Source organism: Jaculus jaculus, chromosome X, assembly GCF_020740685.1.
Source record: "Jaculus jaculus isolate mJacJac1 chromosome X, mJacJac1.mat.Y.cur, whole genome shotgun sequence".
Classification (NCBI taxonomy): domain Eukaryota; kingdom Metazoa; phylum Chordata; class Mammalia; order Rodentia; family Dipodidae; genus Jaculus; species Jaculus jaculus.
This window is the reverse complement of record NC_059125.1, coordinates 6,026,605-6,040,899: the sequence shown is the minus strand read 5'-3', so window position 1 is coordinate 6,040,899 and position 14,295 is coordinate 6,026,605. Positions and strand designations below refer to the sequence as shown.

General features: G+C 40.4%; 1 protein-coding gene across 4 annotated transcripts in view; it reads left to right on the top strand.

The window, feature by feature from the left end:
* The window catches only part of Reps2 (RALBP1 associated Eps domain containing 2), a 293,602-nt gene that overhangs the window by 104,485 nt on the left and 174,822 nt on the right, over window positions 1–14,295 (top strand). For all 4 annotated transcript variants that reach the window (XM_045140337.1, XM_045140334.1, XM_045140335.1 and 1 more), the window contains exon 3: window positions 11,859–12,007. In XM_045140337.1, the coding sequence (XP_044996272.1) occupies window positions 11,859–12,007 (149 nt within the window). The remainder of the gene's footprint in view (window positions 1–11,858; window positions 12,008–14,295) is intronic.

The window sequence follows — 14,295 nt, the reverse complement described above, 5'->3', positions numbered from 1 at the left end:
TTTTAATTTCCAGTTTCTGAAGCAAGAATTATTCTGGTATCTTAGGGGCTACTAAGAATTTTGAAGGACGTTTATATTCTCGGAGTTCTGTGTTCTGTCCAGAGCTAGAGACTGAACCCAGGGCTTGTGCATTTTAGGCAAGTGATCTTCATACTCAGCCCTCTCCTCATTGTTTAGATGAATGGTTAGTTATTTTGACATCCATATCTTTAACCCACTACATGCTTGAGCACTTTGTACAACTTAGACAAAAATCAGAGCCCCTGAATATAAGTACTTCTCAGTGGGGGGGGGGGCTGAAAATCTGTTTGAATAAATTGATTATTTGAGGAATACACTGAGATCCTTTGGTAATTTGCTATGATAACATTTTACTTTTATATCGTTCACACGGCCATGTAGGAATTTTTCCTTTTCCCCCCATTTTGAGATAAAAATAAGCCAGTTGTTTACATATGTCCTGTGAAGGTTCTGGTAGACATCTATGTGAGCTTAGGATTTATGGCTTATCTATATAGACTTCATGGGAAAATTCAAATAAATGCCAAGCTTGCCATAGCTGGCTGTAGGAGACAAAGCCATTAGGGGCCATAGTGCTAGGCCCTCTCTCATTTAATCCTCATAGAACCTCACTAAATCAGCCACCATTCTCCTGTAACATTGCATTGCTTTATAAAAGCAGCTGTGACACCACCACAGTCTCAGTGCCTTAGCTAGATACATGTTTGTGTCACACTCTGTGACCCTCCAGAGCAGCTGTTCTCCATGTAGTGGCTCTGTGATCTTGGGAAATTTACTTTACGACACTTCCAACCCAACACCTGTTCCTATAATTGCTGTATGGGAGAATGAGTTTGTCACTCTAGCCGTTCAGTTCTTTAGCCTGCATGACTCACTCGTGTTACTGTTGCACATGTTGCCTTGGCTAGATATTGTCATATGGATGGATCTGTTTCACTGCAGAGCACTGGAGGAGCACAGTTCTCCCACGTGCCTGCAGGGAGAGGAGAGCTGGTCGTGGCTGAGTGCTGCAAGCTCTTCTCTGGCGCTATTATGTTCCTTACCTTACTGATGTGGAAATGGAGGTTTAGGGAGGTTGAGCAAATAGCCTAAGGAGCTGGTTAGTAGAGGTTGGAGATGTGAATTTTTCACCTAGTCCTTGTGTTCTATTTGTTGTGGTATTAGGGATTAAGCCCAGGGCTTTGCACATAGGCAAACACTCTGCCACTGAGCCCCATTTTTTTTTGAAACAGGGTCATGCTACATAGATCAAGTTGGCCTTGAATTCACTAGGATTTCCGGGCTGGCTTTGAACTTAACATTCTCATATTTTTGCCTCCTCGTTGGTTCCTTACTCATCCCCCATGTTCTTAATTACTAAACAAATAGCCTCTTATCAATACCTTTTCCATGAGAATAAAGCGCTGACTAAAACCTGTAATCATAGTATATTTTCCAAATGGAACAAAAATTAGACCCCATGCTATCTCATGGTGTTAAAGCATTTTTCCCCTTTTGGAATTATAAAATGCCTAATCAAGGTAAATAGGTGTGGTGGTAAAGTTTGCAATCCCAGCACTTGGGAAGCTAAGGCAGGATGATTTTAAGTTCAAGGCTGACCAAAGCTATATAGTGAATTTGAGGCCAGCCTGGCCTTCATAGCAAGGTTCTGTCTACAAAATGCAGGGAAGTGTAGTTAGTTACAGTGGAAGTACGTGTTCTCGGGAGTGAGGTGGTCCTTTGGTAGGTCTATTTTAAAGCACTACTTCAGGATGGCCCTCTCCCTACTTTGGTTTTTCTCAGTATGTTTCCATATAGCACTTATGAGACTGTCAATATTCCTCACATATTTAACCAAGTCTTCGTCTTTTTCACTATAAAGTTTCCTATAAAGTTTGCCCAAGAGGATCTAGTAGTACTTGCATTTGGAGAACTCTAGATACTCAGAGCATACTCTTTGAGTGAGTGAATGAATGGATGAAGAACTGGATGTTGGTGTATAGGTAGAGTATCTTTGAAAAATTTATTTGTGTGTTGCTGTGTCAGAGAGAGAGAGAGAGAGAGAGAGAGAGAGAGAGAGAGAGAGAGAGAGAGCCCAAGCACACGAGAGCCTGCACCAGGCCTCTTGCAACTGCAAATGAAAGCCAGATGCATGGATTACTTTTGAGTTTGGTTTTATGTGGGGGGCTGGGCAGTTGGACCTGGTTCAACATGCTTTCCAAGCAGGCACCTTTAACTACTGAGAAATCTCCCCAGCCTAGGGAGAGTATCATAATCACCTGCCATTCTTTAAGCTAATAATTGCATAGTGGTTTGCCACCTATATTCTGTTTAATTTTTTTGTTTTTATTTTTATTTGTTTATTTGATAGTGACAGATAGAGAGAGAAAGAGGCAGATAGAGAGAGACAATGGGTGCACCAGGGCCTCCAGCCACTGCAAACATACCCTAGATGAGTGTGCCCCCTTGTGCATCTGGCTAACGTGGCTCCTGGGGAATGGAGCCTTGAACCGTGGTCCTTAGGCTTCACAGGCAAGTGTTTAACCGCTATGCCATCTCTCCAGCCCTGCTACCTATATTCTTAACTGAAAGAAATGCTTAATTTCAGTTACATTGAGGGAAATAAAGATGTGCTTTTTTTTCTCTCTTATCCAAAGTGGCAGACCCTTGATTTATTTTTCACAGTGCCTTTGAGTGTCTCTAATCCCTGATAGTGCAGTGGCATGAGTCCTTTTGTCTCTAAGGCTGTGTTTCCTCAGGCTAGTTCATAATGTGGTAGTAGTTTGGACAGCTTGCAATAGATGGAGAGGGTACTAGGACAAAAGAATTAGTTATTTATAAAAAAAAATTATAAAGACCTGGCATGGTGGCGCACGCCTTTAATCCCAGCACTTGGGAGGCAGAGGTAGAGGGATTGTTGAGAGATCAAGGCCACTCTGAGACTACATAGTGAATTCTAGGTCAGCCTGGGCTAGAGTGAGACCCTAGCTCAGAAAACCAAAAAAAAAAAAAGAGTTATTTATGAAATATGTTTAGTCTAAGATTTTTTTGTTCCCATTGTTAGTTGTTCTTATATAAAATTGATGATGGGGTATAGGTTAGGGCAAAATTCCTTTTCTAAAAGACTCTGGGCTGGAGAGATGGCTTAGCGATTAAGTGCTTGCCTGTGAAGCCTACAGACCCCAGTTTGAGGCTTGATATCCCAGGACCCACGTAAACTGGATGCACAAGGTGGTGCATGCTTCTGCAGTTCGTTTACAGTGGCTGGAGGCCTTGATGTGCCCATTCTCTCTCTCTGTATCTGTCTCTTTCTCTCTCTATCTGTCGCTCTCAAATTACAAAAAAAGACTTTGTAACCCAGACTGGGCAATCCTCCTGCTTTAGCCTCCCAAATATTGGGATTGCAGATCTGAGTCACATGCATGGCTTAAAATTCTTGGCAAAATAAAATTTTGGTGTGTTTATGTTGCTCATTCTCATTTTCAATGAGATAGAGGAGATTTAAAACAAATTTCATCTTTTTATTGACAAATTTTATACATGCCTAATGTATTTTGATCATAATCCCTTCTTATTACCTTCTTTTGTCCCTTCTTCTCTATCCTTCTTTCACTGAACCCCTTCTTTCCAATTAGTCTCACTTCTGTTTTAAAAAAAGCAAACAAAATATTTATTTATTTATTTATTTATGTATTTGTTTATTTATTTACATGCACAGAGAGAGAGGGGGGGAGGATGCACTAGGGCCTCCAGCTGCTGCAAATGAACTATAGCAGCGTGCGCCACTTTGTGCCTCTGGCTTTATGTGGGTCCTGGGGATCGAATGCTGCTTGTGGGCAAGCGCCTTCACCACTGAGCCATCTCTCTGTCCCTTTCTTCTAGTCTGAGGCTTTGGGTTTTACTTTCCATGATGGAATATTGATAGTCCAATATTGTGTAGGTCTTGTATAGGTGACAATAGTCCCTTTGAGATCATGAATGCAATGACTTCTTCATGTCTGCTAGATGGCATTCCAGAGATCTCTTCTCATCCTCTGGCTCTTATATTCTTTCTGCTTTCTGTTCCATAATATTCCCTGAGCTTTGGAGGGGGTGATATAAATATCTCATTTAGCACTGACTCAACAATCACTTATTCTCAGCACTTGGATGAATTTTAATCTCCTTAGTTGACACCACCAACTGCAAAAAGAAACTTTTCTGATGAAAGGTGAGAGCAGCAGTAAGTTAGAGGACAATTTGATGTCCACAACATATCTACTTAGGCATACAATAGTAGCAGCCTCTCTCCTAGGGCCTATGACCTCTCCAGTTAGGTAATGCAGGCCTCATCTAATCAGAGAATAGTTGTTCGCCACAATAACAGTCATGCCACTATCACACCAGTAGGTATATCTTACTTAGCTGGTTGGTTGTAGAGGGTCTTCAGGGTCTGTTGCTGGTTAAGACTGTTGTTGTCTCTTCTCCTTCATTCGTCCACATAGCACTTTCCGTACTATGACAGCTAGTCAGCAAGGAGGAAACTTCTGTCTTAGTTCCTGCTTTAATGCTCAGTATTCTGCAACTGAAGCACATGGTACTTTCAGCAGTAGATTCTTAGCATCGAGTTTTGGTGGGCAGCCAAACAAAAGCATTGGCAATAGCTGGCATTGTTTTGGAAGCCTCTGGGCCTCCCGACCAACTGGGAGATATTGATAGGGGAGATTTAAAAAGTTTTTATTAGTTATGTATATAGTGTGTATACAGCCATCATGATGGTAGCATCGTTAGCCTTTTCTCCCTGTCATTCCCACTCCCCGTGGATTGTTGCATTGTGGGGGTGGCCTTCAGTTGATAGGGGAGATTTTTACTGTATTGTGAAATCCTAGACTATTCAAGTTATGATGTAATTAGAAATCTACCACCAAGAAGATCCTATGGCGAATTACTGGACCCCTTTTAGTTACTCACTTGATTGGAAAACAGTCAACCCAGGTAATGTTTTCTCTTCAAGGGATATTTGGCAACGTGCATGAACTGTGGAAAGGATGTAACAAGGCCGGGGATGGTAAATACCATAGACTGTATGGGACTCCTTTTCCTCCAACAGCAGGGTCTGCAATCCAAAATGCAAGTGTGCCAAGACCAAGACCTGCCTCTAAAATGAGAATCAAGATCTGAAGGCATGATAGGACCTTGAATCCTGCTGCCTTACATCCTGTTTTTTAGTGTTTTAGATCCTGTGTGTGGTGGAAAGATTGGCAGTAGTGACTCCAATTTGAGCGGTTCCTATGGAAAATTTCAGACAAGATAAACAAAAGCAGCCATTCTCTAGCTGAACCAAGGGTGGGAGTCTCTTTGCTCAGTTTATTTGGTAAACTTTCCTTATCTCTTAGGGCTAGGAGAGAAATCTCTCTCCCTCCCTCCCTCTCTCTCTCTCTCTCTCTCTCTCTCTCTCTCTCTCTCTCTCTCATTCTCTTTTTCCCAAGGTAAGGCCTCACTGTAGCTCAGGCTAATCTGGAGCTCACTCCAGTCACAGGCTGGCCTCAAACTATCTCTGCCTCCGAGTGCTAGGATTAAAGGCATGTGCCAAGAGAATTTTTTTTTTTGTAGTGGGACAACTACATTGGCATTTTATAGAAAAGTCTCCATAGGGTGGATGGGTTAAGAGGGCCAGACATAGAGTAAGAAGCCCAGGAGGTGAGACTATAGCCCACTGCAGCCTGGCATGTGTGTTATTCTACCTCTAAGCAGAGTTGAAAATACCAATACTAAATACTGCTTTGGGGTTTCCCATTCAGCCTAGAGCAGTCCAGCCTTTCTGTCTCCCCTATCCTCTTCTCTGTTTTAATTCTGTGCCTCCTTTGACCATTTTCTTCACATTTTCCCTTTTCAGCCTTGCTAGAGCTGCTTTGGACAAAGGTCATTGCTGCAGCATGAACTTGACTGGATGGCCAAGCAGTTGTTTTCCAAGGGTCCTGTGCCTCTACCCTATATGCATGTCCTCACCTCTTTCATTGCTTCCTCCCTCTCCAAACATCCTTCCTAAACTTATGAGTGCTGCTTTCCACCTTTATTTTTCATCTTTATTTATAATTGTTATGAGATTCTTTGACAATTTTTTGTTTTTGATTTTTCGAGGTAGGGTCTCACTCTGGCCCAGGCTGACCTGGAATTCCCTATGTAGTCTCAGGATGGCTTCGAACTCACAGCAATCCACCTACCTCTGCCTCCCGAGTACTGGGATTAAAGGTATACAACACTACGCCTGGCTCTTTGACAATTTTTATAATTCTTTTTGGTTTTTTTTTTGGCCTTTTGTTGAAGCACAGTCTCTCTATAGTCCAGGCTGGCATGAAACTCATGGTGATCCTATTTCAGCCTCTAGAGGGCTGGGATTAAAGTCATATGGCACCACCCCCAGCTCCAAACCTTTTATTCTAGCAAAATGTCTCAGTTTCACCAGGAAAATACACATTAACCAAGGAAAGAGAGGGGGATGATTGTAAAAGAACATGAAGGAAAATTCTGCATTAAAAAATTGTATATATATGTATGTATTTATTTGAGAGAGAAATACAGAAATAGGCAGGGAGAGAGAGAGAGAGAAAGAGAGAAAGAGAAAAAGTAGGGAGAGAGAGAGAGAGAATAGGCATGCCAAGGCCTTCAGCCACTGCAAACGAACTCCAGATGTATGCGTCACGCCCCCTTGTGCATCTGGCTTTCCTGGGTTCTGGGGAGTTGGACCTGGATCCTTTGGCTTTGCAGGCAAATGCCTTGATTGCTACACCATCTCTCCAGCCCCATAATTCTGCATTTTAATTAAAGCATTGTTTCTACACCCCCCCACTCACACATGCACACACACACACTTCAATGGGTATACTTAAAGATTTGTATAAATTGGGCTGGAGAGATGGCATAGCAGTTAAGGCACTTGTCTGCAAAGCCTAAGGACCCAGGTTTGATTCCCCAGAACCCACATAAGCCAGTTGCACAAGGTGGCACATGTGCACAAGTCCATGCATGCACACAAGGTGGAACACACGGCTGGAATTTTTTTGTAGTGGCTAGAGGCCCTGGCATGCCAATTCTCTCTCACTCACTCTCATAAAATAAATAATTTTTAAAAATATTTTTGTTTATTTTTATTTATTTGAGAGCAACAGACAGAGGGAGAAAGAGGCAGATAGAGAATGGGTGTGCCAGGGCCTCCAGCCACTGCAAATGAACTCCAGATGCATGCACCACCTTGTGTATCTGGCTTACGTGGGTCCTGGGGAATCGAGCCTTGAACTGGAGTCCTTAGGCTTCATGGGCAAGTGTTTAACTGCTAAGCCATCTCTCCAGCCCCAATAAATATTTTTTTAAAAAATTATAAAAGGGCTAGAGAGATGGTTTAGCAGTTAAGGTGCTTGCCTTTGAAAACCAAGGACCCAGGTTCAATTCCCCATTACCCACATAAGCCAGATGCACCAGGTGGTATGTGCTTATGGAGTTCATTTGCAGGAGCTAGAGGTCCTGGTGTGCCCATTCTCTCTCTTCCTGTCAAATAAATAAAGAAAATATTTAAGACAAAAAGATTTGTAGGGATGGAGAAATGGCTTAGTAGTTAAGACACTTGCCTAAAAAGCCAAAGGATCCAGGTTTGATTCCCCAGGACTCATATAAGCTCTATGCACAAGTTGGTGCATATGTCTGGAGTTCCTTTGCAGTGGCTGAAGGCCCTGGCATGCCCATTCTTTCTCTTTCTCTCAAATAAATACATTTAAAAATATTAAAAATGATTTGCATAAATCATTTCTTCATACAAATATATTTTATACCATTTATGGAGAATTCACTTAGTTGTTGACATTTAATATTATAATAGTTCTTAGAAAACCATGTTTCCTGACTATTCACATTCTCTTATGGAAACCATCAAATAGAGCTTCTGTGTTCCAGTGTGGCACACATTAAACACATGTTGCAGTTGAGCACTTAAAATGTAGCAAGTATGGGTCATGGAGAGATGGTTCAACGGTTAAGGCACTTGGCTGTAAAGCCTAATGACATGGGTTCAATTAACTAGTACTCATGTAGACCCAGATGCACAAAGTGGCACATGCATCGGGAGTTTGTTTGCAGTGTCTGAAGGCCCTGCGGTGACCATTCTCTTTTCTCTGCTTTTGCAAATACATACATAAAATGTAGCAAATATGCTTTGAAGTGTATAATAAGGATCAAATATACATATGAATTTGGAGATTTTGCATGAGAAAATAATATAAAATATTTCATTAATACACAATTTTTTTTGCCATGCTTGGCATCGACTCCTGGACCTTGAGCATACTGGGTAATTGCTCTACTATATCACTGTCTTGCATTAATAATTTTTTATGTTGATAATTTTTTATGTTGATAACATATTCAAATGATATTCAGTTAAGATAATTAAAATTAATTTATCCCTTTGTTTTTTTTTAACTTTTTAAAAGCTTTTTTTATTGACAACTTCCACACTTACAGATAATAAACCATGATAATTCCCTTACAAATCTACATTCCAACACATATCCTGTCCCCTCCCTCTCTCCATTAATCTCTCTTTTATTTTGCTTTTGTCATATTTTCTTCCTGTTATGAGGGTCTTTTGAAGGTGGTGCTATCCTTTGTGTTTTTTTAGGGGGGGGTGTTTAGAGGTAGGGTTTCACTCTAGCCCAGGCTGACCTGGAATTTGCTATGTAGTTCCAGGGTGGCCTTGAACTCACATCGATCCTCCTACCTCTGCCTCCCGAGTGCTGGGATTAAAGACATGTACCACCATGCTTGGCTGTTAAAATTAATTTTAATTGTTCTGTGATGCACAAAGCATAACATTTCCTATGTTAACCATTTTAAGTGTACATTTTAACATTGCTAAATACCTGACTTCTTTTTAGTGTGTTTTGTGTGGTGTATATATGTATCTTATATGTACATGGGTGTGCAGGTGCATGCATACACATGTGGAAGTTAAATGAGAAAGTTGGGTGTCTTCCTCTATGGCTCGTCCACATTGTTTCCTTGACATGGAGTCTGCAGTGAGTCTTGAGATACTTTTTTTTGGGTCAGGCTGTCGGACCAATGAGCTGTAACATTTCTCCTGTGGCACCCTCCACAGGACTGGGGCCTAACGTTTGGTATCCCCTCTTTTAGAGAAAAGGTATCTCATTGGCCTGGAGTTCACCAAGTTGGCCTGACTGACCAGCAAGCTCCAGGAATCCTGCTGTCTGTCTAACCTCTCCAGCACTGGGATCATGCCTGGCATTTATGTAGGTATCTCAGGTCCCTATGCTGGCAAGGCAGACATTCTTACCAACCAAGCTCTCTCTCCAGCCCTTTATCAATTTTTCAATAGCTTTACTATGAAACTTGGTGTACATATGAAAAAGAAACATTCATATTATAAACTTACCGTGTTTTACCTGTTAAAATAGCTTGCAGCAGCTTAAGGAAAATGGCACCTTCATGAAAACTTTCAGTGAAAAGAATACTATTGTGTATGGTTACAATTCTTTTAAGCGGGAGTGGTTTAAGACCACATGACTGCAGAAAGTACAAGAGAAATTCAGCTGTCTTTTATCATTTGTTGTTTGGTGGCCATCTGTGGGAGAGTTTGTTTTCTGGGCAAATGATTCTGGAAAAATGCCATGGCCAAAGCTGGAGAATGTGTGAAATGGCAGTGTCCTTAAGGTATCTGGGAGCTCTGTCTCACTCCTAGTAGAACTAACTGTTGGTATTTGCAACACCACATTTTTATTCCATTGTTCCCTGGACTGAATGCCAGCAAATATTGGCCAGGGAGCTTTTAAATGCTGAACATCTTTTGCTTTTCTTCCTGAAGAAGTACTTGGATACACAATCTTTTGCTTATGGCCAGACCAAAGTATAAAATATTTTGTATGATCCTGTTTTATCCTTTTAGATTCATTTTGCAGACTGAGCTGAAAGAGATCTTTCTATGAGCAGAGTTGTAGGATTGACTTATATCTGATTCACTAAGACTTTTTTTTTTTTTTTTTTTTTTTTGCTGTTTTGCTTTTGAAATCCATTCCTGCCTTGAGTGTTGGAGAGCTGCCCAAGGTTGGAAACATTAAAACATTTAAAATGGTGGCCATCCTCTCTTTAGAGGAGAATCTTGGTTTAAGTTTCCAGATTGATTCCTCTATTTATGTCTCTTGGGTACTTGGCTGATTGATCACACAGGGATTTGTTATATTGCCTGCTTCTTTGAATCAAATGTGGACATAGCAACTAAAAATAAACATGATGTGGATATTAGAGAACCAGGGGCCTTCTTTGCCTGGGGAGCTTGCATACTTGCCGTTGCTAAGATGTTTTCTGGCTCCAATGCAGCATCAGTCATTGAAAGCACAGCTGTGTTTTTGGAATCAAGGGCTGGTGGAAGCGCAAAGGCACACTGAGTATTATCCTGAACAATGGATACAGATGCAAATCATTATGCATAATCCATAATATTACCCTATTTTTACGATCTTTGTGTTATGTGATTGTGTGTGATTTGCTGTGCTGAAATCTAAAAACATGTGAAAGCATCATTTTCATTTTCAGAACAGTTTTGTCAGAACATTGAAAGATAGGTAAATATACCAGACAGTTACATTTCAGCTCTTGTGGCATTGTGAGTGGCTCATGATTTTGACCTTAGATTCAATTGCTCCAAGTTGATATCATTTTCTTATGTTATCAAAAGGCAACCAGGTATTGAGTGTGAAAATTTCTCAAAAGACTTAGATTAAGTGAGAGATTGTTCAACTCAGTAAGTTTGGTCTTTGAATGAGAGACCTGAATGTAGGTAACGGGTTAAGAACTGTCTTACTTGGGTTAAAACTGTGGCTTGCTTCCAAATGAGCTATGTGATCTTGGCCACATTATTAAGCCCCTTCATGTCAGTTTCCATATCTGTAAAATAAGCTGATAATCATAGTTTTATTTAGGAGTTGTATAAATGAAATGAATTTGTATTTTCAGTTTCTTTATATGATACCTGGCATATTTAGAATTTATAAATTTTGCCTGCTAAAGTTTTATACCTATTATTGTATTTATCAAATTCATATACTTTTTCTTGGCATTAAACTAAGGATCAAGTGGAAGATTAGTACCAAACCTGAATGATTCAGTGGCATTGAAAAATGTTAAACTGGACTGGAGAGATGAGTTAACAGTTAAGGCACTTGCCTGCAAAGCCTAAGGACCCAGGTTCAATTTCCCAGGACCCATGTAAGCCAGATGCACAAGGTGTTTGGTGTTTGTTTGCAGCCGTTGAAGACCCTGGCATACCCATTCTCTCTCTCTCTCTCTTTATCTGCCTCTTTCTCTCTTAAATAAATAAAAATAAAATATTTTTAAAGGGCTGGAGAGATGGCTTAGTGGTTAAACACTTGCCTGTGAAGCCTAAGGACCCGGTTCAAGGCTCAATTCCCCAGGACCCACGTTAGCCAGATGCACAAGGGGCGCACTGGTGTTCATTTGCAGTGGCTGGAGGCCCTGGCTCGCCCATTCTATCTGCCTCTTTCTCTCTCTGTCACTTTCAAATAAGTAAATAAAAATATTTAAAAAAATAAATAAAAATATTTTTAAAAAAGAAAAAATTTGTTAAGACAGAACACCTTGGTTAAGTCATAGAATTTTCAAAATTATGACATTATCATAGGATTATTCATTGTGTGTTAACCAAAATTTAAATCTATATTTAGTGCTCTGGAATATTTTCTCGAAAATACTCATTTTGATCATTGAGTTCCCCTTTTCTTGCAGTTTTTAAATAAAGCCTCCCTTGAGCTTTTCTGATTCTGATTGACTTTCTGATTCTGATTCTGATTCTAAAGAATTGCCTCTGCCTCGCTTTGTGACATCAAAGAATGATGGTGAGATACGATTTGGGAATCCAGCTGAGCTACATGGAACTAAGGTTCAGATTCCATATTTAACAATGGAAAAAAATTCCTTCAAAAGAATGGACGATGAGGAAAAACAGGTAAGAGTATGATTGGCCATGTTTATTTGATTCTCCATTCTCTAACCCTCATGCAGCAGAGCCTCCTGTCTGTTGCCAAACTTCCAGCAAATCTTACCATCTGGAACACAATTACAGATTTGGAAGTGAGCCAGGAAAGTTGCCTTGTAGCAAGAAGAGGCTGATACATATATCATGAGCCACCCACTGGCCCTTTTGGACCTGCTGGTATAGAATTGTGCCTCAAACAAGGCTGTATTGACTTAGCACACTTACTTGATTTCTTTAGGACAGTGGTTTTCTAAATGTGTTCTTTTTAAAACAACAACAAATAGAAGCAAAAAAAAAAAAAAAGGAAATGTAACTTTTAGAAGTTAGTAGGTGCTCTCCTATAAAAGAAAAAGTCCAGGGCTGGAGAGATGGCTTAGCAATTAAGCGCTTGCCTATGAAGCTTAAGGACCCCGGTTCAAGGCCCAATTCCCCAGGACCCATGTTAGCCAGATGCACAAGGGGGAGCACGCGTCTGGAGTTTGTTTGCAGTGGCTGGAAGCCCTGGCGTGCCTGTTCTCTCCCTCTGTCTCTTTCTCTCTCTGTCTGTCACTCTCAAATAAATAAAGAAAAAAAATTAAAAAAATTAAAAAAAAATAAAAGAAAGAAAATGTCCAGAAGGGTTCTCTGATAGATCTGGAGACTGGGCCTTATGCCCCATTCTTGGGGAAAAGACTAAATTTCAAGTTTTTGAAATTCAGACAAGTTTAAAGAAACATGGATGCCTTTGTTCAACAGGGAATCCTTTCTTAGGGAATATGTGTGGAATGACATCTTGGAAAATGCTGCTATTATCCATTTAGCAGGTTTGGAATCAAAATAGGTAGAATGGGCTCTTAAAATTTGGCCACTAATTGTGTTGGTTAGATGGTGATTAGTAGAGAGTAGATTAGTGTGCAACCCCTGAAGAGTGGGCCTATCAAGAAGACAGATGATCATGTGCATACAAGGGAGCCCTAAGCACATCAAGGGCCAGCTCATGCTGCTGATGAAGACACATGCAGAGAAATTATATTACATTTAACATTGTGTCTTCTTGAAAGTTTTAAAGGGTTCTATTAGGAAACTACCTTGTATGGTCTACCTTGATGATGTTGGCTATTCAGGGTGTAGAATTTTTTTTTCTTTGCTTTTTTTCTTTCCCTTTTTGAGACAGGGTCTGTCTTTGTAACCCAGGATGGCCTCAAACTCATGATCCTCCTGCTTCCTAAATGCTGGATGGCAAGTGTGTCCCACCATGTCTGATGAATTTCTAAATGTACAGTTAAAAGTGCATAGCTGATTTTGTTAAACAATTCCGTATAAGTTGCTTTCACCATTTGAACATATTTTAAAACAGTTCCTCAGGAATATATCAAAAGTAGGGACATAGACATTTGGCCTGTGCCACCCCCCTCAGCATTTGGGAAGGATGGAATATCACAGTTCTACAGTGGCTTATGCCCTGAGAAATTTCCAGGTCTAGTCCCCTATCTCAGATTGCATATTTCTCTCTTTTTAAAAAATATTTTTTGTTCATTTTATTTATTTATTTGAGAGTGACATACACAGAGAGAAAGACAGATAGAGGGAGAAAGAGAATGGGCACGCTAGGGCTTCCAGCCACTGCAAACGAACTCCAGATGCGTGTGTCCCCTTGTGCATCTAGCTAACATGGGACCTGGGGAACTGAGCCTCGAACCAGGGTCCTTAGGCTTCACAGGCAAGTGCTTAACCGCTAAGCCATCTCTCCAGCCCTGCATATTTCTCTTTGAATTGAAGAAGCCAATATAGTCTCTATGTCAGGAAAAAAACAGTGCTTCCTTGTTCTTCAGGCCCCTGGGTTACCAGTGTGTTGGTGGTATTAGACAGAGGAGGAGGAAACCCGGCAGCAGCTTGTGTTGGTTACTTTGGAGTCTTTCATAAGGTTCAGCTTGGAATCGGGATTCAAATGATAGCTTAAGGCTTTACCCTAGTATTTACGAGTAGGCTAGTTGGAGTGGCTTACCCATAAAGCATTGTTTTGCAATCTGTCAGTATAAACAAACAAACAGACATTGTGATATTTAATTTAGAATAGTAAACTTCAAAAATACTCAGCATTTAAAATATAAATTTTGTTACATTTCAGGATTTATAATGCCAAGTATAAATGCAAGTAATAGGAGCCTTAAAAAAGGAATCATTATTAATTGAATGAAAATTCAATCTATTTGCAATCCAGGGGTATGAGTTACTTCATGTGACCACTAACTTTCATTTTCCAAAGGAAAATATTATTG